The 25,948-nt window shown below is 51.3% G+C and overlaps 1 protein-coding gene across 2 annotated transcripts; it reads left to right on the top strand.

Moving 5' to 3' along the window:
* The first annotated feature begins 451 nt into the window (after nucleotides 1-451).
* Nucleotides 452-25,388, top strand: TRIM3 (tripartite motif containing 3). 2 transcript variants are annotated; one of them, XM_025459302.3, is made up of 12 exons: nucleotides 452-589; nucleotides 8,864-9,029; nucleotides 15,234-15,465; nucleotides 15,690-15,841; nucleotides 16,054-16,234; nucleotides 16,492-17,224; nucleotides 17,361-17,464; nucleotides 22,636-22,803; nucleotides 22,993-23,161; nucleotides 23,431-23,501; nucleotides 24,543-24,683; nucleotides 24,812-25,388. In XM_025459302.3, the coding sequence occupies exons 2-12, from the start codon at nucleotides 8,899-8,901 to the stop codon at nucleotides 24,962-24,964; spliced, it is 2,235 nt and encodes a 744-aa protein (XP_025315087.1). In that variant the 5' UTR covers nucleotides 452-589; nucleotides 8,864-8,898; the 3' UTR covers nucleotides 24,965-25,388. The 2 variants fall into 2 exon arrangements, with proteins under 2 accessions (XP_025315087.1, XP_025315088.1); XM_025459303.3 differs by lacking the exon at nucleotides 452-589 and adding an exon at nucleotides 782-800.
* The last annotated feature ends 560 nt before the right edge of the window (nucleotides 25,389-25,948 follow it).

Raw genomic sequence — 25,948 nt, 5'->3', positions numbered from 1 at the left:
CGTGCCCCCGCCGCCCCGCGCAGCTGGGAGCACACTGCAGATTCCGAAGGAGCCCCCCGGGAAGGCCGGGAAGTGCGCCCCCGGGAGGGCCCGCACCGGCTCCCCGAGTCCCAATCTCTGCCGCCGAGCCTCAGCCCAGCCCCGAGACCTACTACGCCGCCCTGGCCCGGAGCGGCCGGGAACGAGGAGCCGCTGGCCGGGGATCCGGGGCCGGGGATCCGGGATCCGGCTCTCGCGCTCCCCAGCCGGCCGGCCGCGGCAGCTCCCGCAGGCGCCCCGGGGCGGGGGGGGGGGGGACGGGGGGCCGGGGCGGGCGGGGCCTCGGCGGCGGCGGGCGGGGCGTGGGTGGGGCCTCGGCGCGCGAGCCGCCCCCTCCCCCGGCGGGTCCGCAGCCCCGCCCCGGCCCCTCCCTCCGGCCTGTGCGGCGGGTCCGGCGGCGGCGCCGGCGCGGGGACAGGCGGAGGCGCGGGGCGTGGGGCGGCGCCGCGGGCAGGGCCGGGCGGTCGGGCGCTGGCAGCGGGGGCAGCGCCGCGGGCCGCTCCGAGTGGCCGCAGCCTGGGCCTCGGTCCTCCCTTCCTGCTCCGCCGCGGTGAGTGCGACGGGCGGCCCCCGGGGGTGCATTTGTGTCCCTGTCTGCCCGGCCCCGGGTCCGAGCCCGAGCGGCGGTGTGTCTGTCCGAGCGTCTGCGGGTGGGGGCACAGATGCTTTTCAAAAGCTGTGTCTGTCTCGGTCCACGTGAGGCGTGTCCGTGTCCGTGCGAGCAGTGGGGGGATTCCTCGGGCTGTGGCTGCTCACGTGAGGTCCGTGCTAGGGGGGAGGCGCGGGTGGATGGGTGATGGTTCCTTGGGGCGCGGGGTCTGGGAGCTTGTGTGTGCTGGCGGAGGTGTCGGAGGCTGCGGCCGAGGGTGGCGGCGGGGTGGCGGGTGGGGTTGCTGAATGGGACTCTGGAATCTTGTGGCCCAGCTCGTCGGAAGGGTTCCTTTCTCCCTGGTGCAGACACCTCCGCCCCTGGCTCCCCGCTCCATCCTCCTCGGCACCAAGAAGCCCACCAGCCGGGGTGGAGGACCCTCTTCCTCCTCTAGCACTGGTCCCTGGACGGGAAGCCTCATCCGGAGGCTGCTTGTTGTAGGAAAGGACCCCTCTGGTTCCCCTTCAGCCTGGGCCCCGCTTGGAGGACCCCAGGCCCCTCCCTGGTCCTAGCCTCCTCCCTTCTGGACTTGGCTTCAGATCTTGGGCTGCAAACCTGCAGGGACAGATGGTTGCAGGTTGGAGGGGCAGGCTACACCCCAGGGAGGTCGGTCTGACTGCGGGCAGGTCCTGGGCTTGTTCCTGGTGTGGGGGTCTCTGATGTGGACAGCATAAACCCAGGACTAGCACCAGCAGGAAGGTGAGATCTGGGAGGCTGGAGTGGGTGCAGAGGTCTTTTTCACAGGTCTTTCCCTGCTTGTCTGTCCAGCTCGCCACGGCCCATTCATCCCCTAAGTAGGGCTCTGGTTTGCTGCAGAATTGGAGTCAGAGCTGCAGGCCTGACAGGTGCCCTGCCTCTCTTGGCTTGCATGCCTCCAGTGACAGAGCACTTAACTACCTTCTGCTGTGGAAGAGCTTTTTTATGTTAAGTAGAGGTCTTTTTCCCTGGAACTTTGTTTACTTGTCTTGTTATTGCCTGTGCTTTTGCCTCTCTGTCTGGTGAGAGGGAACTGCAGTGATTTAAACATGGCTCTCCTGTCACCAACATATACTGAGCACCCTCTGTGTGCCAGGTGCTGCCTCAGCCACTTAGGGGACAATGACATTCTTGCTGAGAGAAGAGCTTGAGTAAAGGCCCATAGTTGTGAACACAGCCTGGGTTCAGAAAAACAGAGCAAAACCATATGGCTAGGGTATAGGGTGCCCAGGGGGAGTGTTATGGGTGCCCTAAACTTAGCAAACATTTGTTTTGGAAGGGAGGTGGGGGCAACTGCAATCACCCTCCAACACAGCTAACTGTACTGTAGGAATCAGCAATCAAATCCTGAAGATGGGATTTAATCATGGCACATATTATAGTCTGTAGGGACCTTTGGCTAGAAAGAGAACCTTGGGAATCGCAGATTTGGGAAACAAAAAGACATCGCCCCCCCCATCCCAATTTACAAGTAAGGAGATGGAATAGAAACTTGCCCAGAGTCTAACCTTGCATTAGTGACATTAGTAACAGAGTCAAGACTAGCTCCTAAATCTCCTGACCTTTTAACTGAGATACATTTTAGAGGCAGAATCAAGGATATAGTCATAGCTGGTATCTGAAAGGTAAAAGAACGGGGAGAATGGAGAAGATTCCCATCTATGTAGAGATGTCCAAGCTATCTATGGTTGATACATGGGCCTGGTGTTCAAGACAGTTTTCTCCACAGGAGATAAAGTTTTGGGAGTCAAGAGGATAGTAGCTGAAACCATGGGAGGTGATATTTCCCAGGCAGAGTATGAAACTAAGAGAAGAGGTCCTGGATCAAAGCCCTGAGGAGTTAGACATTTAAGGAATGGGCAGTGAAGGCACAGCCAGAGAGGCAGTTGGAGAACCTGTATCAAGTGGATCATGAAAACATCTAGTATAACCTCTGCCCTTTTGAGTCTTGCTATCTTGCCCCAACTGGTCCATGTTTCTTAATTTTTCATGTTTCTGTTCCTTTACTCACTGTTTTCCCAGTGTACCTATCAAGCTGCTACAAGAGTCTGCTCATATATCCCTTCCTCTGGAAGCCTTTTTTATTCTCCTTCACCACTTTCAGAGTTAGATACTTCCTCCTTTTTCTGGCCATAACAGTTTGAATATGTCAGTATCATGACACCATATTATAGTCATGTATTTCCGTGTCTCTTTCCCACACCAGTCTGAGACTTGTGAGGGACAAGGAGTGCATCTGTTTCAGTTTTGTGTCTCCAGTTTCCTGTTTAGGAGCCTGGTCCAGAGTATGCCCAGGGCAGTCTGATTCTTTGATAGGTTGATCAGCTGATTGGACCGTTCACCCACCTGCTCAGTCTGGCAGTTGTGGGGGTGATGGCACTGTGGATTTCATCACTTTCCATCCCTGCCAATCTTACTGAAAGGATTCCTTGGTTTTCAGGACTTTACTTCCTCCAGAGCTTAATCTGTTCCTGAGAAACCCCCAAAACTGTAACCTGCAGTCATTGTCATTTTGTTGAGGTCTCAAATGATCAAATACACTTGGGGGCTAGTGTACAGGAGTGAGTCATTTTAAGAACAAAGTGAGCCTCGCTGACCTCTTGCATCATTTTTTTTTTAACAATGCCTTGGTCACCTACCTCTAGCCACAGCTGTGTAAATCATGTGTACCGGGACTCTCGTGAGGTTGTAGGAGAAAGTCATCGGGAAAATGGGATGCTGTTTGAGAATTTGGAGAAACTGAAAAGCCTTGAAACGTATCCTTTGCAGATGCCGAGGATCTGATGGAGTCAGCAATGGCTTTCTTCATTTACTCACAGTTAACTTCCTTCTCAGCCCTCTGGATCTGGCTTCCTCTCCTCCAGCCTCTGGAAACCATACTCCTTAAAGCTAATGACAGTTTCTTTTTGGCTTTAGATCCTAGGGCCTCTCTGCAGCATTTCACTGTTGCCTTATCCATGAAGCTTCTTCTCCTTTGATCTTCATGATATCTCTCCTTCCTGTTTCTCCTAGTTTCTCTGGCCACACCTTTTCAGTTTCTTTACAAACAAGCTTTGTTTTCTGGGCCTATCCCTTAAATGTTGAGGTTCCTCGGGGCACGGTCCCAGGCTCTCCTTTCTCTCCTTATACTCTGAGTGATGTCAGCCAATTCCATGGCTTTAGGCACCATCTCTACACCAATGACTCCAGAATCTCTATCCCCGGGCCGATCTCTTTCCTAGGCTTTCCCACCGCCAACTGGACTTCTCCATTCAAATGTCCCATAGGCACCTCAGATTTGTCTTAGGGAAACACTGAACTTATCATCCTTTCATTCAGCGGCTCCTCTTCCAGATTTTCCAAGCCAGAAAACAAGGAATCATCTCTAATTCTTTCTTGTCCGTCTACTCTTCACATGACACCAATCAGTCATCAAGTTCTGTTGATTCTTCCCTATGAAATCAACTTCTCTGCATCTCCCCTTGGCTACTCCCCTAGTCAAGGCCACCATCAGCTCTCCTGTGGAATATCATGCAGTCTCACCTTTGTCCTGGTGACGCCCCTAAACTAATTTTCACACAGAAGTAAAAAAAAGTGACTCTTGTGCCTCTATCACTTTATATGTAAACCCTCTCTACCCATCTTTCCCAACCCACGTAACCCAACGTTTCCTTTGCTCTTTGGATAAAACCTTAATTCCCAAGCAGGGAAGAATAAAGTCTAAACTCCTTAGTAAGGCCAACCAAGCATTGTGTGATCTAGCCCCTGCCTACCACTCCACCTCATTTCTTTTTTTTTTTTTTTTAAGATTTCATTTATTAATTTGAGAGAGAGGGAGAGCACAAGCAGGGGGAACAGCAGGCAGAGGAAGAGGGAGAAGTAGGCTCTACACCAAAGAGGGAGCCTAATGTGGGACTCGATCCCAGGACCCCAGGATCATGACCTGAGCTGAAGGTAGATGCTTAACTGACTGACCCACCCAGGTGCCCTCTACCTCATTTGTTAGCCCTCCTCTGTTACAGTATGTGACTCAGTCTCCTGATGTAGAAGGCACCATCCTCTGTAAGTTACTCATCCTGGAGCTCTCAGTGTGAGTGTCACTTTCTTTAGGAGAACTCTCTTGACCCCCAACCTCCAGAAACCCCCTTCCCCTGCCCCAGCTCTAGATTAGGTGAGTTCTGTGCTCCTGTAGCAAACTGCTTTCCCACATAGTCTTCTATGTTGCATTGCAGTAATCTATTTATTAGATTGCAGAATCCATGAAGGCTGCACTGTGACTATTTATCTTTGTATTCCCAGTCCTAGCAGAGTTGTTGAGTGAATGCTGAATGAGGAAATGAGGTGCCTTTAGAACTGAGCCATAAAAGATGGGTGGGGTAAGGGATGCAGGGATGGCAGTGGGCAGCCCGAGGAAGGAGTGTGAACCCTCAGCTCTGAGTTCAAGATCTTCCAACTTTCCACTGTGGAAAACAGTCCACCTAAACCATTACATGAAGGACCTTGGGGGCAGATCTCTAAGACATGGTGGGATGGGAGAGGTGGGAGTGGGAACCCAAGACAAGAAGGGAATCTTAGTGATTCAGGCTGGGGTATGGCCTTAGCGGTTGCATGCCCAGCAAGTCTGGGTGGGGAACTGAAGCAGGAAGGGGAAGGGAGGGAGGAGCTGCCTGTCCTTGGATGTAGCCCAGTCCCCGCCCCTGTGTGACAGGCTGAGAGAGCCCTTTGGGATTGGAGAGAGGTGGAGCCTGATGTCCAGCTGCCCCAGCAGTACCCAGTAGGCTACTCCTACTCTTCCTCCCAGCCACTCCTACTTTTTCTCCTAGCCCTCCCCTTCACCAGACAGAAGCTTCAGCTTGGCTCCCACCTCCTAACCTTCCACCAACCCTCAGCCTGTCCTCCTCCTGCTCTGTTGTCCTGGTGTTAGGTCTCTCTGGAGAGAGAACCTCAGAATCCCAGTGAGCATCAGGAGAGGATGCTCTCAGAGATGCCCTTCCTATCCCAATCCTACTCATGCCCACCCTTATACAAATATAAGACATATGCAGTTCAGCCCTTCTTCTGCTCCTCCCCAAACCTGAAGAGGGTTCTGGACTGGCCCCCACAGCAGACAGACATGCATTCATTCATTCATTCATTCACTCACTCACTTGTCCTTACAGAAGCCCATGATGCATCTAGCTGGGCACAGATAGTTGTTACGATCGTAGCCACTGCGTGTTTTGAAGTAGTCCAGTTCTGCCTCCCTTCATGGCCACATTTCTCTCGAGAATTGTCTACAGCCACTATTGTTCAAGTCTTCATCTTTACTCATCACTCAGCTACTCTAATGCCATTGCTTCCCCTACTGTGCCACGTAGCCAAACTGGTGGGCATCCCAGTCTTCATCTGCCTTCATCATCCCTTCATTCTTGAATCACTCTCTTCCTTGGATTTATTTGGTTCCACAGTCTCTTGGTTTTCTTCCACCCCTTTGGGTTCTTCACTCTCCACTCTACTCTCTGTCCCTAGGTGGCCTCATCCATTCTCATCGTTTTAAGTGTCATTAATATGCCAATCCTTCTCAAATGGTAACCAGCCAGATTCTATTCTACTCAGCTTATATTCTATTCCTTTCTTGACATCTCTACCTGGACATCATATAGAAAGTCAAACTTCACATGCTGAAAGGAGAGTGCTCCACAGCAGTTCCTCAGCTTTCACTGTCTCTGAGCATGGCCTATCATTTGCTCAAGGGAGTCATTATTGGCATTCTCTTTTCCCTCTCACACCCAATCCATTGTGATGTCTTTTTTAAAAAATATTTTATTTATTTATTCATGAGAGAGAGAGAGGCAGAGACATAGGCAGAGGGAGAAGCAGGCTCCTGGTGGGGAGCCCAATGCAGGACTCTATCCCAGTACCCTGGGGTCATGCCCTGAGCCAAAGGCAGATACTCAACAACTGAGCCGCCCAGGCGCCCCTTCATGATGTCTTTTTGATTCAGCCTCATGAGTATTTCTCAAATTAGTCTACCTTTTTGCCTATATCTCTGCTAATACCAAACATCATCTGACAGGAAGAACTGAGGTAGCTTCCTCACTAGTCTCCCTGCTTCCACTCTGGCTCCTCCTCAATCCTCTTAGCTACCAGAGGAGCTTTTAAATTTATTTTTATTTTTTTTGTAAATTACAACATCCCCCTTCCTCCCCTAGGGTAAAGTCCAAAATTTTAAAGTCAAGGTTCTTGGTGCACTCATTTTATCCTACCTTCCCTAATTCACCTCTTGCCTTTTATTCACTTTGCACTGACCACATAGTCCTTTTGGGTTCCCAGTGAACCTTCTACCTAAGAACTTTCATTCCTGCCATTCCTTCAGCCCAGAATGATTCCCCTCCATCAATCTTTGATGCCCCATCCTCATCCCTACCATTTTCCTTCCATTCTTCAGAGCTCAGCTTAAAAGTTACCTTGCTGGGAGAGGCCCTCTCTGATCACCCAAACAAAAAAAATATTCTTCCTCATAGGATCCTTTCTTCTTTATAGCACTCTCCTCCCCTACAATTTGTAAATATGTAGTTTTAAATTTTACTTTTAAAATATATGTCAGGGCATCTATGTGGTGCATTCAGTTAAGCATCCAACAGTTGGTTTCAGCTCAGATTGTGTTCTCATAGTGGTGAGATCAAGCCCCATGTTGGGCTTCTTGCTCAGCATGGAGTCTGCTTGGGATTTTCTCTTTCCCTCTCCCTCTGTCTCTCCTGCTAGTGCATGCTGTCGCTCTCTCTCTAAGATAAATAAACGTTTAACAAATAAATAAACAATAAAATAAATGTCACCACCTCCCCACCGCAAGGACAGTGACCATATCTATTTTGTTTATCACTCTTTCCCCAGCGCCTGCACAAAGTAGGCACTTAACAAATATTTGTTGAATTATGGAATTAATTCAGTAAATATTGATCAATCCTTATGTTGGGCTCTGTACTAAGTGTTAAGAATAAAATAATAAGATATACTGTCTGCCTTCAAGAACTCTGCATGTAGTGGAGGAAACAGAGAAGTAACAAGGAAATTGCAGTAGAGCATATCCAGGCTAGAATGGAGGAGTACAGGGTGCGGAGGGACCTAAAGGTAGGATAGCTAACCCAGACTTCAGGAAATCAGGGAGGGCCTTCTGGAGGAAGTGACATTTATGTGGAGACCTGAAAGGTAAGTGGGAGCCAGCTAGGCAAAGGGGAGCTTGGAAGAGGATCTCAGGCAAAGAGAACAGAAGGTGTGACTGCCCAGAAGCAAAAGAGAACAAGGAGTTTTCCGGGAACTGAAGAGACACCAGTGTGACTGATTATAGAATCATGAGACATGAGGTAGTAGAGGGAGGTATGGGCCAGACACAGCTAAGCCTTGTTGGCCGCTCCAACGAGTTTGGACATTGTCCCCTGGACAATAGAAAGAACCATTGAAGGATCTTAATAGGGAGGAGGTGACAAGGTGGAACCTGTGTCTTAGGAGCCTCAGTTTAGTTGCGAGGGAGATGGATATTAGATGGATAAGAGGCACAAGTGAAGAAACAAGGGTACCAGTTAGAAGGCTGTCACTATATCACAGGACAGATTTGGTGGCAACCTGAACTGAGGGCAGTAGATGTGTGGTTGGAAAAAAGGGCATAAGATATTCGGGAGGCAGACTCCACAAGACCTGATACTGACTGGATGTGGATACTGATATTGAATGTAATCCCAGGCAGTCGTGCTGAGGGCTGGGTCAGAGCTTAGGAAGAAGAGCTGCGGGAGAGACCCTCCATGAAGAGAGCCCCCTGGAGGAAGATTTGGGGAAGGCAGAGGAAGTGAAGGGTGGGTGTCCTTGAAAGTGGGCATCCCTGTACTGTGCAGTCAGCGTGCACTATTGCAAATTCTCAAAACATCCGTTTGAGGTATGCACTATTCCCACAATTGCAAATTAGGAAACTGAGGCTCAGAGAGGTTATATGAATTGTCTGAGGTTACATACCTGGTAAGAGGCTTTGAAACCCAATCTAACCCTAAGTCTGGTTTTAACCAGAGCGCCATGCTCGGAGGTCACTGGGCCCACCTACTTCACCCTGTTCCCTCCTGATCTCTGCCTGTCCTGCCTCTGGCAGGGAAGAAACGGGGTTAGTTCTCTGCAGGGGAATTTGAGTGGTGGGGATTGGGTGGGGAGAGGGAGCGTGGGCTTCCCTGGGGCTGACCGTCTCTCTGTATGCAGGCTGGTGTGAGTGGCAGGAAACCTCCGTGGGCACCATGGCGAAGAGGGAGGACAGCCCTGGCCCAGAGGTCCAGCCGATGGACAAGCAGTTCCTGGTGTGCAGCATCTGTCTGGATCGGTACCGGTGCCCCAAGGTTCTGCCTTGCCTGCATACCTTTTGTGAGAGGTGAGGGGGTGTGTGTACCAGGGAGGGATGAGGACCTTGCAGGCCCCCCTAAGAGGGGTGGCATGTGTAAACCTATAGGAGATAAGGGAAGTGCATACACATGGAGGGGAGCAGATGGACCCTAACCTGCAAGAGATGAGGTTTTGGTGCAAGAACGTGTGAGAGGCCAGAAGCTGCTGACCCTGGGTCATAGTACCTGCCCTTTGCCAGACCTCAAGGCAGCTTTCAACACTGCCAGAGAAATCAGACAGAGCGGAGACTCTCCACGAGCTGCAGCACCCGTGGGAGGACAGATGAGGGTCTTTCCTTCCCCGCTTGTCTTCATGGTTGTTCTGAGGCCCTGAATGAAAGGCATCACTCCCCACCTTTAGGCTCTTATCCGTTATTTATTCATTCTACAGATATTTATTTATTGAGCATCTACTATGTCCCAGACTGTCCCAGGCATTGGGTATGTTAAGCAAACTGATGTAATACTTGCTCTTAGACAGCTTACAGTGTAGTTAAGGAGAAAGAGAGTCATCAAACTGTCCTACAGCCAGACTGCAGATAAATATTGCCCCTTCATAAGGCTGCAAATAAAGTGGTAAGCTACGAGAGTTTATGGTTTAGAGAATGAGGGAAGGCTTCCCTGTGCGACCTGGAGGATGCACTAAGTGATGTTAGCAAGTTAACAAGTGGTACAAGCATTCGAGGCAGAAATGGGAAAAGGCATGTGGAATGAGGGAGTGTGTCAGGTAAGAGGGCCTGGAGGAAGTCTGCTGAGGCTGGAGCAGAGCTATGTGATTGAGGTGGTAGGGGTGAAGCTAGAGAGGCAGGTGGGACTCTCACCACAGGAGGCTTGGTAGACATGTTAGAGAATTTTGCCTTTACCCTGAGGTCCCCATGAAGCCTTTGGCCCCTGGGTCTTCTTGCCATTGCCTCCACCCAAGCCTTCCCACTGCCTCCTGCCTTCACTGAAAGCTGCCTCTGTCACAGGGACACGCTTTTCTTCCAACCTCACCGCTCTTTAAGATTTCAGCTCTACTCTCTCACCCCATCATCAACTGGAAACAGTCTCAGCCTTCTGGTCTATTCCAAGCTCTTCCATCAACCTGATGACTTCACTACTCACTTGGGCCTCTTGGTTCTCGACTGTTTCTCCAGGGACATCCTCCAGACCACCTCAGTCTACACTCTCCCAACTGTGTCTGGAACTTGCCATTACCCAGAATAATATCACCTCTGTGGTCATAAACTCTGGTATCCCCTTCCTGCTCCCATTACCCCATTCCCACTCTAGCAGCTTTGACTGGGTATAGACGCCCAGCCCCCTCAACTGCTCCCTCTCCCAGCCACCAGCTCCATCCTTTCTTACCCATGCCAGGCCCTGTGGCTGACCACCTGACTGGCTGCCATAATTTCCTCAGGTCTTTGTTCTTTTCTGAACCCACGCAGCCGCAGCTGATGCTCAACCCTGGATCAGAACTGTAATTGGACATCTCTGTACCTCCTCCTAGGCCCAGTTCACTGAGCTCTCATGGAGAAAATAAGTGCCTGAGAAATTATCACAGTAACTACAATATATCAATTGCTTAGTATCTGCCAGGGACTGGCTAAGTGAAATACATGTATTGAACTGCTTAATCCTCACAATAGATACTTAGTTATCCTCATTTTAGAGGGGAATAAACTAGGGTTAAGAGTCACTGAGTAATTAAGAAATGTTTCTGAGGTTCCACAGTAAGTAAATAGCTGAGGTCTGAATGTCTGAATCCAGGTTTGACTTCAGGGCCTTCACTCTTAACTACTACTCATTCATTTATCCCTCAGTCCCTGCTGTCAAAGAGCTTTACTCTAGTGGGTGGTGACTGACAGTAAGCAAGCAAATAATCAAACAGGAGAGGTGCAGCAAAGTTCTTTGCAGGAAATAAAGAGGGATTGAGTGGGGATGGTTGGGCCAGGGGCTACTCTACATAGAATCATCAGGGAAGGCTTCCCTGAGGAGGTGACATTTGACCTGAGGCCTGAGGATGAGGAGATTCACTTGCAGATTGGCCCATGTAGTGGGAAAAGCCAGTGCCAAGGCCTTTGGGAAGGGGTAGAGATCTGGGCTATACTCAAAAGAAGTGAGTATAGCTGAATGAGGAGGATGAAGTGAGGTCCAAAAGCATCAGGATAGTTTGTGGAGGAACTTGGTGGTTTTAGGAGAGTGTTTAGATTTTATTCTAAACACAACGGGAAACCATTGGAGGAGGGTTTTTGTTTTTGTTTTTTGTTTAGGCAAGGAAATAACGTGACATAAATTAGATTTTAAAGCTCCCTCTGGCTGCTGTGTGGAGAATGGATTACAGAGGTGCGAGAATGGAAAGAGGAAACCGGTTAGGAAGGTAGTATAAGCCAGGTATGCTCAACACATAGGAAGGAGATCTCGATGAGTTTGCAAATATTTTGCTGAGGAAACCCCAGATTCAGTGAGCTGGGCAGAGAGCTGCAGGGAGACAGATTTTAATGGCTGAAATTCAGATAGTAGGGTTGATGCAGAGATTGGCAATGAGAAACGGGAGGTAGGGGTAGCATGGGAGAGGACAACTGAGGTGAAGTGGAAGAAAAGATCACTGGTTGTGCGAAGGTCAAAGAATTGAGATTCTGATGGTGGAGGGGTCACCTTGCGGATGTCAGAGCCCTTGAGAGTGATGACAGGAGTTTGTGTGTATGTGTGTGTGTGTGCACGTGGGCGCACGCATAGGGGGTGGGGTGGGGTGGGGATAGTGCTGGTGGGGGCAGTCTTGGGGGTGGCAGTAACAGAAGAAGAGAGTGAGCCAGAAGAGTCATTGGGCAAGCCACCATGAGGCCACTGGAGATAATAACAGGAGGGTGGTATAGACAGAACACATGAGCTTCCAAGGAGCTGTAGAAGAACAGAAATGTTCCAGCTGAGAGCAAGGAGAGTTCAACCCCACCTTCTGGCCCTAAGGAATGTGGAGTGTGAGACAAAACCACTCTCTACTTGACACGACTGCTGGCAAAACTAGGTCACAAATTAGTTAATATTTGTGAAGCACTTAGAATCGTGCCTGGCACACAGTGTTTATTGAATAAATAAAAATTAATTAATGCAGATCCAGAGGTGTAGAGAACATTAAGAGAAGAAATTGAGGATATGGGAAAGTATACACCATGCAGATAGATCTCCCCTCTATAGATTCATGGTCTTCAAACACAGCCAGGGGCTGTGTTTCTAGAAAGCTTCATCTCCTCCTCCCTTCAGTGACTAATCCCAGCCTTTACCAGTCTCCGGAACCCCTCCTTTGCTCTTGGCAGCCCATCTTGCCTGAGGGAAGCGAGGCATCCTCTCTAACTTTACCCCTGCGCTCAGGTACATCCATCTCTCTTTCCCCCTTCCCCCACGCAGAGAATGGGGTCCACTCCTCCTCCTCAGGCCACCTGGAGCCATTACCCCCTCCCAGAGTCCTGTCCGTGTTTCTTCTTGTCTCTGCTGGCTCCTCAATTTATAAACATGTTCAGGCTCCCATTACAAACAGATAGGAACTCTCCTGTGTCCCTTCATCTCCTGCAAGCTGCCATGCAGTCCCTCATGCCAAGCCCCTTCTTCCTCAAACCCCCAACCTCCATTCACTCTTAACCAGCAGCAGTCAAGCTTTCTTTCCTCTGGCACCGCCCCCCCCCCCCCAATTTTCTTTACAGACAAAACTACTCTCACACTGGGCAAGTTCAGGGGGCCTTTCCCCAGTCCTTACCTCCCCTGACTCCTCAGGCACTTTCACACTGATCAGGATCCTTCACCTCCTTCTGGAAATGCACTACTTACTTTGATGCCTTATCAGTGCCTCTCCTCCTACTTCTCTGCTGGTTCCTCTTTGCTCTCCTCATTCAGTATTTGTTCTGCCCTGCTCTTGTCACTGACTATGCCTTTTGGGTTGATCTCATCCTCCCCTGTGGCTACAGAGGCTACCTCAATGTTGATGGTACCCCATCTCTCTCTGCCTTTTCCCCACCTGTCCTACTACCCAGATGTCCTGCTGTTCCAGTAAACTCAGCCAGGTCAAAGCTGAACTCCTTTATAAACCACTCCTCTGTCTGTGTTTCTCATCTTAGTGACTGTCACCACCATCCAGTCCATCTTCTAAGCTAGGAATCTGGGAGTCAACCAAGACTCATCTCTCACTCCCCATATCTACTCAGACCTAACACCTCCCACTGCTGTACTTCTTAAATGCTTCTCAAATTTGTTTTCCAGCTCCTAGTCTACATTGCTACTGCCTAATTCCAGGTTCTTCTCATCCACTGCAAGATCTCTTACAAGACTATTGTGAGAGCATCTTGGCTAAGCACATGTTTTGCCTTGGATTTGAGTCCAGGCTCCAGTGCTCACTAGCCTGTTACCTTGGATGACTTACCCTTTCTGAGTCCATTAACATAAACATAAGGCACAGAGCAAGGCACCTGGCACATAGTACTTAATAAACAGTAGCTGGATGCTGCTGCTGCTGCTATCTGCTGTCTCATCACATTCAGATTCATGTTCCACACAGAGGCAATGAAGAGGATAAAATGTAAAAGTGGCTATACCATGCTCCCGGTGTTCCCTGTTGCTATCGGGATAATTTCTTTCTTTTTCTTTCTTTCTCTTTCTTTCTTTCTTTCTTCTTTCTTTCTTTCTTTCTTTCTTTCTTTCTTTCTTTCTTTCTTTCTTTCTTTTCTTTCTTTCTTTCTTTTTTCTTTCTTTCTTTCTTCATTCTTTCTCTTTCTTCTTTCTTTCTTTTTTAGATTTTCATTAATTTATTTGGGAAAGAAAGAGCAAGTAAGAGAAAGAGCAAGCAGAAGTGGGGGAGGGGCAGAGGTAGAAGGAGAAGCAGACTTCCTGCTGAGCAGGTAGCCTGAAGCAGGGGCCAATCCTAGGGCCCTGAGACCATGACCTGAGCTCAAGGTAGACGCTTAACCAACTGAGCCACCCAGGCACCCCTGGGATCATTTCAAAGCTCCTAGTATGGGCTATGTTACCTTGCATAACTGGCCCCTGTCTCTCTCTTAGACTTCTCTTACCATTTCTTGCCTTGGACTTGATTTCCACCCACCCCAAACTGCTTCCCTGCTTACATGATGCTGTTTCTGGCTACCTTCTATGTCTGGAACACCCTTCCTCTTCTCCCTGCACTTTTCTTTGGTTAGGCTAACAATGATTTATCCAGGAAGATTTAGCCTACACCCTCTGAAGCTTTTCCTGGCTTTTCTCTCCACTTGTACCTGGGGCCAGATGCCCTTTCTATGCATTTCCTTATCACTGTATGTATAGTAGTCTTTTGCTAGTAATAAATAATACTAATACCCTACAATATATAATGCTTGCTCTGAGTTGGCATGTAAGCTCTTTATTTTTTTTTTAAGATTTTATTTATTTATTCATGAGAGGCAGAGAGAGAGAGAGAGAGGCAGAGGCACAGGCAGAGGAAGAAGCAGGCTCAATGCAGGGAGCCGGATGTGGGACTTGATCCCAGAACTCCAGGGTAATGCCCTGGGCCAAAGGCAGGCGCTAAACTGCTGAACCACCCAGGGCTCCCCATAGCACTTTACATTTAATCCTCCCTCCAAAACCCTGTGAAGTCTGTGCTGTCTCCATTTTACACAGGAAGGATACTTGGCTCATAAAAGTTAAGTAACTTATCAGGGGTCACATAGTATAATAGATGACTGACCTAGAAATTGAACCCAGGCAGCCTAACTCCAGACCCATGCCCTTATCATTATACTATTTACTTCTATAAACTCTGACTTTTTTCCTCTGTAGACTTGGAAGTATTTTAGTGATGGGTACTGCGCTTTATCTGTTTATCCCAAGAGCTTGGCACAAATTTGGCAAGAGTAGGCAGTCGGTAAATGTTTAATGAGTTAATGGGGCTATTTGCACGTTTTCTATGAGAACGGTTTGTAAACACCTTGAAAGGTGAGCCTGTGTTTGTACACACTGTGAAGAATGCAGATCTGTCTGCTTTTCTGAGAGATCAGGGATGTGTTTTACTCACTTGTGAAAGGTGAGGCCTTTTACACCTGCTGGCAGGACAAGATTTGTGTGCCAACCAGAGAGATTTCAAAATGAAGTGTACACCTGTGAGGAGAAGGATTGGCATCCCTGGAAGGCGTGAGGAGGGGTGCACTGATTTTGCCCACCCCTCATCCTTTTGACTCCCCCTCCTCCCTGGCCAGATGCCTCCAGAACTACATCCCTGCCCAGAGCCTGACGCTGTCATGTCCAGTATGTCGGCAGACGTCCATCCTCCCGGAGCAGGGCGTCTCTGCACTGCAGAACAACTTCTTCATCAGCAGCCTCATGGAGGCGATGCAGCAGGCACCTGATGGGGCCCACGACCCCGAGGACCCCCACCCCCTCAGCGCAGTGGCTGGCCGCCCCCTCTCCTGCCCCAACCATGAAGGCAAGGTGGGCCCAAGCAGGCCCAGTGAGGCCAGGACTTGGGGTGGAGGGCAAGGAGAGGCTGGGAGAGGGGCTGAGGGGCTGAGGGTGAGAGGGCGTTTTGTTGGATAAGTGGTCCAGGTAGGGGGATGCACTTGGAAGGTGAGGGGCGAGGAGGGCAGAGCGGGCGGGGAGGAGACAAAGAAGCCTGGTGTCTAGCCATTGCCTGACTGGAGTGCTTATGCCGCCAGACGATGGAGTTTTACTGTGAGGCCTGTGAGACGGCCATGTGCGGCGAGTGCCGCGCCGGGGAGCACCGCGAGCACGGCACCGTGCTGCTGCGCGACGTGGTGGAGCAGCACAAGGCGGCCCTGCAGCGCCAGCTCGAGGCGGTGCGCGGCCGGTAGGAGCCTGGTGGGAACCGGGGCTGGCGGGGCCTGGGCTGGTGGGGCAGGGGAGGGACCCCGGGGAGGCTTAGAAATAAAACTCTTAGGGAGGGCGGGGAGGTCTCAGGTAGGGGATCTCCTCGAGGGCACAGTGGAGACCCCCTGAGAAGGAATGGTTTGGTGAAAGCATCCTCAAGCAACCGCGGTATGAGATGTTTCCCCTCCCTAGACTGCCACAGCTGTCTGCAGCTATCGCCTTAGTGGGGGGCATCAGCCAGCAGCTGCAGGAGCGCAAAGCAGAGGCCCTGGCCCAGATCAGCGCAGTCTTCGAGGACCTGGAGCAAGCGCTGCAGCAGCGCAAGCAGGCTCTGGTCAGCGACCTGGAGGCCATTTGTGGGGCCAAGCAGAAGGTGCGTCTGTTCACCCTTCCCTACCACTGCCCCTTGTGAGATGGCCTTGTTACCACCGTGCCTTCCCTGCTTTCCACGTCTGGGCACCCCGTTCTGCCTTCTGACCTGGCCCCGTAGGGAGGGCAATACCCGTGTCCCTTGTCCATACCCAGCCTCTTGCATTTCTTTCGTGCTGTAGTACTCTAAGTTCGTAAGGAATCACACAGACCCCTTCCGTGCCAGTCTGCGCACCCAACCCTCCCCTCACCCCTCCTCAGGTGTTGCAGACCCAGTTAGACACACTGCGCCAGGGTCAGGAGCACATCGGCAGCAGCTGCAGCTTCGCGGAGCAGGCGCTGCGCCTGGGCTCGGCCCCGGAGGTGCTGTTGGTGCGCAAGCACATGCGAGAGCGGCTGGCGGCGTTGGCGGCGCAGGCCTTCCCCGAGCGGCCGCACGAGAACGCGCAGCTGGAACTGGTCCTCGAGGTCGACGGGCTGCGGCGCTCGGTGCTCAATCTCGGCGCGCTGCTCACCACGAGCGCCACGGCCCACGAGACCGTGGCCACGGGCGAGGGCCTGCGCCAGGCTCTTGTGGGCCAGCCCGCCTCGCTCACCGTCACTACCAAAGACAAGGACGGGAGGCTGGTGCGCACGGGCAGCGCCGAGCTGCGCGCCGAGATCACGGGCCCCGACGGCGCGCGCCTCCCGGTGCCGGTGGTGGACCACAAGAACGGCACGTACGAGCTCGTGTATACGGCACGCGCGGAGGGCGAGCTGCTCCTCTCGGTGCTGCTCTACGGACAGCCGGTGCGCGGCAGCCCCTTCCGCGTGCGGGCCCTGCGCCCCGGGGACCTGCCCCCTTCCCCCGACGACGTCAAGCGCCGCGTCAAGTCCCCCGGCGGCCCCGGCAGCCACGTGCGCCAGAAGGCGGTGCGGAGGCCCAGCTCCATGTACAGCACCGGAGGCAAACGGAAGGACAACCCCATCGAGGACGAGCTTGTCTTCCGCGTTGGTACGCGGGGGTGGAGGGCGGAGGGCCCAGCCGGGCGGGGGCGGGGGCGGCTCGGGCAGTGGGCCGGCGGTTCTCGAGCACCACTCAAGATGACCTCAGCCAATTGTTCTGTTTTCCTCCCCTGCCCTCCCCACAGGCAGTCGAGGAAGGGAGAAGGGCGAATTCACCAATTTACAGGGAGTGTCGGCAGCTAGCAGCGGCCGCATAGTGGTAGCAGACAGCAACAACCAATGTATCCAGGTAAGCGCCTTGCCAGTTCTCCCCTGACACCGGTGAAGGTTCTCAAACTAGACCTCCTGAAAAAAACAGAGCGTACCAGTCACCTCTTGAAAGATGAACCAATCCTTGAAGATAGTACCAGTCCTTAAAGAGCAATGAATCGCAGCACCATCCCTCACCCACCCACTTGCCATCCACTTCCAGTGGCCACAACCCTATCCAGCACCTTCGCAGTTAGGTGCCAGCGTTTTCCTGTGCTTGCAGCCTCTACCTCCCAGGCTGAGCCTCTGTCCACGTGAGCACCTGGACTCCAAAGATCTGGTTGATTCTGCATACCCCTCTGTCTCCATTGGAGCATCCACCTGACTGGCTTACTTTCTCCCCTGTCCCCACGTGGTCGGGATGCAGGCATTGCCCTCTCCTGCTTTCTTTCATCATACCAGCCTGGTCCTAGAGTGTCTCTTGTCCATGCTGGTCTCTGCAAACATCTGGTTGGCTAGTCAAGTGGGAGCGACTGATGAAGAGAGGTGTCTTCCAGAGGCTAAACTGTAGTGCAGCCTCAAACGTGGTCCTGCACCCAGCGCTCCCAGCCCCTCACATGCCTGATGAAAACATCTGCTCCACCAATGGGCGTGGCCTCACTCTGCACTTTGAGCTCCTTAAAGCCAGGAAGCATGATTTTCTCTCTGTATTCCTTGTAGTGAGCCCAGAGCCTAGTGACAGGCACCAGCTTGATAGAGCAGATAGCAGTTAAAAGCTTAGGCTCTGAAACCAGACACCTGGGCTTGAATCCTAGTCTGCCACTTACTGACAAGTCATGTGACCTCTCTGAGCTTCAGTTAGCTCATGTTAAAATTGGGAAAAGAATACCTTGTGGAGTTGCTGGGAGCATTAAAATGACGTAATGCACGTTACCTGACACCTGGTGAACCTTCTAATGTTAGGTATTGTTAAAAATATCATTGTCCAGGTGGAGACTGTAAACAAAAGCCAGGAGGTAGGAAAGTGCCGGAGGGGGGTTGTTCAGGGAACTGGAAGAATCCTAGCCAGCTGGAGGTGGATTACTATTAGGAGCCGAGTAGCTGAGGTTATATTGTAAACAGTTTTGGAGAGGATGCTGTGGAATTTTTATTTTATCTGTGCAGGATTGTTTCTAACTACCAGGCACTTCAGTTCTTGGAAACATTTTATCAGGTGGCTAAACCTTTCTTGAAGATCCTTGCTTCACAACATCTATAAACTTAAAGCTCTTCCTCACCCTGCCTGAATACCCGTGCCACAGGTCTGTCACCTCAGTGTCAGCTCCTCCCACTCCCTGCCTTCCAGGTTAGCAGGCTGAAGGTGCCAGGAACTCTTCAACAACCATTGTCCCAGTCCTGTCCAGCTTGCTTTTATTCCTGCCTTATTCCTGAGGGGAGAGGAATGGAGAGGTGCAGGGCAGCACATGGAAGCTTTCGGGTCCAGCCAAGATAGTGAGCGGATGGGGGGTGGAGGTGGTGCCAAGGCCCTACTCAGTCCCACCCTCCACCTTCCAACTCCTTTTCTCCTCCTTATGCCAGCGATGCCTTCTGGCCCCAAAAGCTGAAATTTGGGAAACTGTCCCTGGTGTGCACACACATGGACGTTCACATGCACACAAAGATGTTTGCTACTTTGTCTCCCTAATGAAGGACTGGGGAGTTGAGAGAGAGGGCCTGGGGCAGCCCCCTTTCCTCTCCAGACACCTGCTACTCCTACAGCAGGCCTCCTTGCTCCTACTCCACCTGTACCCCAATTTTATAACTGCTAGGACCTGGGCTCTCAGATTCCAGAGCTGAGTTACTGGGTTTTCCTTTATTTTGGGGTCCTCCAGCTTCATATGGGCCAGGTTCCCATATAGATGTTGCCTCCCCACCCTGTTCATGACATTTGGTGACCTTGTGAACTTTTCCTCCTTTGGCTTGTCTATGGTGACAGCTGAGGCAAATCCCCTCGTAGTGCCTAATCAGCATCAGCTGACAAAAGAGAAAAAAACATTTTGTGATTTTTGAATGAAGAATTTGATTTGTATATATTATATTCCTGTGTAATAGTTTTAGTCCAGAAATTTTATCAGCTTTTCTGTGAAAACTTGCTCATTTCCTTCAGGCAGAAGATTAATCACATTCTTCTCTGAGTTCCCTCGGCCTTTGCTACAGCACTTTTCATTCTTTATTAGAATCATTGGTTTGTCCTGTTGTTTCTTTTTAGTCTCTCTGCCCCACCCGCACCTTGCCTCTAGACTCAGATCCTGAAGTTACTTAGTGCTACAATCGTGTAGGAGAGAGGTGTTAAGGACCAAACTAAGGCACCAGCAGATTCTAGAGACAGTTAAGAGGGCAAATATGGAGGCACCTGCATGGCTCAGTTGGTTAAGTGTCTGCTTTCAGCTCAGGTCATGATCCCAGGGTCCTAGGATCAAGCCCCATGTTGGGTTTCTTGCTCAGAGGGGACCTTACTTCTCTCTCTCTCCCTCTGCCTGCTGCTGCTCCTCCTCCTCATGCTTGTGCTCATTCTCTCTCTCTCTCTCTCTCTCTCAAATAAATAAAATCTTAAAAAAAAAGAAAGCAAATATGGCAGGTTTTGATGAGCCATCAGATGTCAAGGGAGAAGAAGAGATCAAGAATAGCAGGACTTGGTGCCCTATGTAGCTGGTGCTGCCATTCAGGAGCAGGCCTGGTATCAATTGGTGATTTCCCTTCTTCCCGCCCCCCCCTTCTGTACATGTTGAGCGGCTGTGCAGCAGGACTGGAGATGCCCAGTTCTGTGTGAGGCTGAGCCAAGGAATTTGTACATTTGTTGACTGACTGCTGTGTGCCCGTTGCTGTGCCAGCAGTGCAAATGCAGCAGCAAGCCAGGCAGACGGTCTCTGTCCCACCTGACGCTTACCTCCTTGGGAGACAAGAGTATTTAGCAGTTAGTTTGCAGGAGTGACAGTTGTTAATAGAACTGTGAAGCATATGGCATAGGCCTACCTTTATGTGTGTATATTGACTCAAGGGCTGGAGTTGGTCATGGGAAATTTCTCTGAAGAAGTGACCTGGAAATGTCTGAGAATCAAAAGATGAGTAGGAGTTGGCCAGGTGTCAGAGGTAGATAGGATAGGAAGGGAAGAGCTAGACACCACCACCTTCACCAAGCCTCAGTGTTGAGTTGGACCAAGCTGCCTAGACCAGAGGGGGAAGAATTGCAGCCTTGCTGCTGATCTAGCAGGACCTTTTAGCCCCTCTGACATCAGCTCTTCCACTCGAGGTGCCTCCCTGTCATGCTGGCTAATGCTGGCCTGCCACAAGAGACCAGGGCAGACCCCAGCCGCTGGGCTGGCCAGCCAGCTGAGGGCATGCTGGAAGTCCACGTCAGGAGGGATTGAGGTCTGCTGGTGGGTCCAGTTCAAACAGCCCTGCAGGCCTAAGAGATGGGGATGGGGCAGGGGCAGGGGGCCTAGGCCACTAAGGAAGGAGCAAAGCCAAGACCCAGAACTTGAGCTCCCCAAGGCTGCTCCTGGCTCATCTTCTGTCCCTAGAGCCTGTAACAAAGCCGAGTATGTGAGACTTGTATAGTGAGTGATGTTTTGGCTGTGAAGGAGAAATAAGAAGGCTTGGCTATAGAGGGAAGGAGCATTAAAGGAGGTGCTTTTAGGATGGGGAGACCTGAGCATGTTGGACACCTACTAAAGGAGGAGGTAGGAGAGGGGAAAAGTTTGGAAGGATTGCTCTGTCTGGGAAGAAGGCTCCTTGTCAGCCTCTTAGCCTGGACATACTCACCCTTGTCCACCACCCCACCTTTTCTTGTCTGCTGCCAAGTATTATTGTCTTCCTCCTATGTCTCCTGAGTCTATCTTTGCACCAGCAACTACCCTGGAACAAGCCATAATCACTTCTCACCTGGACTAATACATCACCTCTAACTGCCCAGCTAGTGTCCAGTTTAGACTCCTCCCTGCAGCCCAAGTATTCTTTCCTAAAAGCTCCCATGTGTTTTTTCCAACAGTACCAAGCAACTATCAGTGGACACTAACCAGGTGCCCTGCAGATTTAACTGAATTTTGACACTGTCTACTAGAGATAGCATCACTTCCCATAAAACTGTCCCTGCCTCAGATGCCAGTCACAAGTCCAGGTTGTTCCTTGTGCTTCTGACTGACCAGCTATAAATTGGAGGGTCATACGACCCCCTCCTCAGGTTTGGTTAATTTGCTACAGTGACTCATAGAATTCAGAGGAACATTTAATTATGTTTACCAGTTTACTATAAAGGATACAGATGAACAGCCAGATGGAGAAGTACATAGGGTGAGGTCTAGAAGAATCTCTAATGTAGGAACTTGGTCCCTGTAGAACTGGGGCACACCGCCCTCCTAGCACCAACCTGGAAGCACATCAAATCTGTACCATTCCTCTCTTCTTCCCAGAGATGAGTGGGTGGGGCTGAAAGTTCCAACTCTTTAATGATTTGTTCTTTCTGGTGACCAGCCCCATCCTGAAGCTGTGTAGGAGCCCCATCCTGAGTCACCTCATTATCATGAGCTCAAAAGGGGCTCCTTGTGAATGGCAAAAGACACTCCTATTAATCAGGAAATTCCAAGGCTTTGAGGAGCTCTGTGTCAGGCACTGGGGACAAAGACCAAGTATATTTCTTGTTATACCACAAAAGCAGATCTCATCTTGTCACTCTCCTCTCACTTTCTCCAGAAATTTTCCGTGAATCCTCATTACACCCAGGAGAAAACCTTGTTCCTTCTGTTCATGGGAGTGCTCCCTGCAGTCCAGCCACCCTGGATGAGCAGTGCCCATACTGCACCCTGTGCCTTTTACCTACTGTTCACTCTGCTCAAATGCCTTTCCTCCTCCTTTACTGGCCAGTGTTGCTTTGTCTCTTGGCCTCCTTATTAGGCTGTTAACTCAGACATACCTCTCTTGGAACCTTCCCTGGCCATTCCCCCTCACCCCTGTCCTCTTCCTACAGTCTCTCTCCTTCATATCTGTGCTGCATGTGACCTCAGGTCTGCAGCCGTGTCTGATTCTTCCCTGTGCCCCCCAGCATGGTGTCAGTAAGTGCTCATTGAATGACTGAATGAATGGGGGGGGTTTCCTCCCTCAGGATCTTGCTCCCTTCCCTCTGTGCCCACAGTCTCTCCCCTCCTTCCCGCTCCTTCCCTTGCTCCTCTGCTCCAGGTTTTCTCCAATGAAGGCCAGTTCAAATTCCGCTTTGGGGTCCGAGGGCGCTCACCAGGGCAGCTGCAGCGTCCCACAGGTGTGGCAGTGGACACCAATGGAGACATTATTGTGGCAGACTATGACAACCGTTGGGTCAGCATCTTCTCCCCTGAGGGCAAATTCAAGGTAAGAGGCCTACTGCTGTCACTGTGCTCTGCACTTCAGATGGCCTGCCGAGGTGACCATTTTAGCGCCTCCTGGTGGTCAGGGCCCAGAATGGTCCATCCCTAGCCCCATGTTCTCCTTTAGTGGCAGGCTGGGACTATTCTCCCCATAAGGCAGGAGAAAGCCCCTAATGATATCCTCTTCCTCCAGACCAAGATTGGAGCTGGCCGCCTCATGGGCCCCAAAGGAGTAGCCGTAGACCGGAACGGACATATCATTGTGGTAGACAACAAGTCTTGCTGCGTCTTTACCTTCCAGCCCAATGGCAAGCTGGTTGGCCGTTTTGGGGGCCGTGGGGCCACTGACCGCCACTTTGCAGGTATTGCGGAACAATTCAGAGATCTATTCTGACATCCCAGCCCCAGAGAACTACCTTGGACACCCCAGACTTAACCACCCCTCCTCCTAGGTCTGGGCCTTAAAGGACGCCCTGCCTTCACTATACCTTAGGACCATTATCCCAGAGATAACCTGTCAGCCTCTGAGACCCCACTTCTTTTCTAACACCCCAGCTCTGTCAATCCAGACACTCTTCTCCATCCAGCAGTGTCCCAGCTCACTGCCCTAGAGACCACTTTGTATTTTCAGGGCCTCATTTTGTGGCTGTGAACAACAAGAACGAGATTGTAGTGACGGATTTCCATAACCATTCAGTGAAGGTCAGTGTCTTCCTTTCCTCCATGACAGCTGTTCCAACATCCTTTCCTCTTTCACAAGACTCCTCTCTCTCTCACATTTTCCCCCTCCTTGAGGTCATTCATTGGAATAATAAATATTTATGGCATGGCTACTTTGTCCTGGGCACTATGCTAGAAGCTGGGGATACAGTGATGAATAAGGCAAATACACTATCTTTTTGCTAATAGTCTAGTAGGGAAGAGGTAAAGCAGCATATTACAGTGTATTATTATGTTACAGTTATGTGGTAGGGAAGTGCAGGGAACTGTGTGAGGGCATAGCTGAAACATTTGATTCAGGTGAGAGGAGAACCACCTAAAGGAGCAGGGGAATTAACTAGGAGGGAGAGAAGGAAAGGATTTGAGGCAAGGGGGACCAGAGCAGCCAAGAACTGGAGGCAGAAACCCTTCAGCATGCTCAAGAAACCACAAGTAGTTCTGACTGTGTTTGAAGAGGGGAGTGGTTCCAGTACTGATGAGCCTTGGTGCCCTGTTAGGGGACTTGCTTTCTTCCTGAGAGCCGTGGGGAATCACCGAAGGGTTGCAAGGAGCAGGGCAGTGCAGTCCTGTGTCTTGGAAAGATCACTCTGGCTGGGGCGAGACTAGTGTCAGGAAGATCAGTCTTTTGTAGTAATCTAGATGAGAAATGTTGAGGACCACTACAGTGGCCATACATACAGGAGGGTGCAGATTTGAGATAGAATCAGCTGGTTGTGTGAATTTGCTAGGTTGTCATGCAGAGGAGGAGGTGGAGTTGAGAATGCCTCCTGGGCCAAATGGGTGTTGCCATTCACCGAGAAAGAGAGCTTGGGGGAAGTAGAGCTGTTAGGCTTGATAAGCCCAGGGGACATCAGCTGGAGATGTTCTGTAGGCAGTGGGAAGCATGGATGTGAAGCCTGGGAAGAAGGGGGCTGGAGCTGCAGATCTGGGGGTCCTCAGCCCTGGGGCTTTACCCCGCCTCCTCTAAGGCCCTGCCCTGTGCCTGAGGCCGGGTCCCCAGCCCCCAGCCCTTTCCCCTGCCAGGTGTACAGTGCCGACGGAGAGTTCCTCTTCAAGTTTGGCTCCCACGGCGAGGGCAATGGGCAGTTCAACGCCCCCACGGGAGTAGCAGTGGACTCCAATGGGAACATCATCGTGGCTGACTGGGGCAACAGCCGCATCCAGGTGAGGCCCAGGGATGGCATGGGGGTGAGGCTGCTTGCTGTGCTCCATGCACCCTTCCCCTTCCCCCCTGAAAATGCCTGCCATCTGCCCGGTCTCACCTCTCCCTCCATTGTCCACTCATTCCCCAGGTATTCGACAGCTCTGGCTCCTTCCTGTCCTACATCAACACGTCTGCAGAGCCACTGTATGGCCCCCAGGGCCTGGCACTGACCTCAGATGGACACGTGGTGGTGGCCGATGCTGGCAACCACTGCTTTAAAGCTTATCGCTACCTCCAGTAGCTGCATAGGGGCCCTGCCTGGCTCATGGAGGGACAGACATGGGGGGATTGGACAAGAGGGTCTGGCCAGGAGGCAGGCCAGACCTGGCAGCACTGAATGTGGGCCGTGGGCATGGGTGTGCCCGGTGCCCTCCCTCTCCCCCTCTCCCAACCCCACGGTTGCACTTTATTTATTCGGTTCTTGCTTTGGTGACTGGGTGGGCCTGGACTGTGGTCCCAAGGATGTGTGCAGAGCTTCACCCTACCCCCCACCCCATACACACCTGCCCGGTCCCCTCAGTCTGCTCCCCACCCCCCATCCTGGGGCCAGAACAGCCTCTTACTCCAGGGCAGAAGTCCCTCTGGTTGTCTCCCTACCACCCTATACACAGTGACAGAGACAGCAATACCCCACCCCCCATATTAAGTAAATGTGTTCACCAAGATGGTTTTGTTGCTTTCTTGTGGGGAGGGGCTGTGAGGGTACCAGAGTTTGGGACTCATTCTGAACTAAAAGATGAGCAAGGAGGTAGGCAGAGAATCCAGATTCCCAAAGAGCCCTGATACGTTAAAGTTTCAGGAGTGGAGTGCAAAAAAGGGTGAACCCCTGGGACTCTTAGCCACCTGCCAGATCCCTGTCCCTAGGCCCTCATTTCCTGCAGAAATAGTAAGTCCTTTGGCAGATTGCCCTACAGCTAAGAAGGAGCCTGGGAAAAAATGACCCTTGCCCAGAATACAACCAGTAGCTGCAGGGAGAACAGTTTGAGGATATGATAGCAATCCTTGAAGCCCAGGTAAGGGACCTTGGGGCTAAGCCCAGATGGAAGCCACATGTGAGAGACTCTGTAGCCAATTTTAAAGCTCAGTGCTGAAGCTCTGGAGCCCCACTTAATCTTCCTGTTTTCCATTCTACAGTTGCCCATTCTCCACAGTGGAATGGGGGTCCTAGCATCCCTCCTGAGTTCTAGTGGGTCAGGGTTTGGCTGCCAATTCCAGAGATAACTAC

Source organism: Canis lupus, chromosome 21 (genome assembly GCF_003254725.2).
Source record: "Canis lupus dingo isolate Sandy chromosome 21, ASM325472v2, whole genome shotgun sequence".
NCBI classification, from domain to species: domain Eukaryota; kingdom Metazoa; phylum Chordata; class Mammalia; order Carnivora; family Canidae; genus Canis; species Canis lupus.
This window is presented reverse-complemented; position numbering and strand designations above follow the sequence as displayed.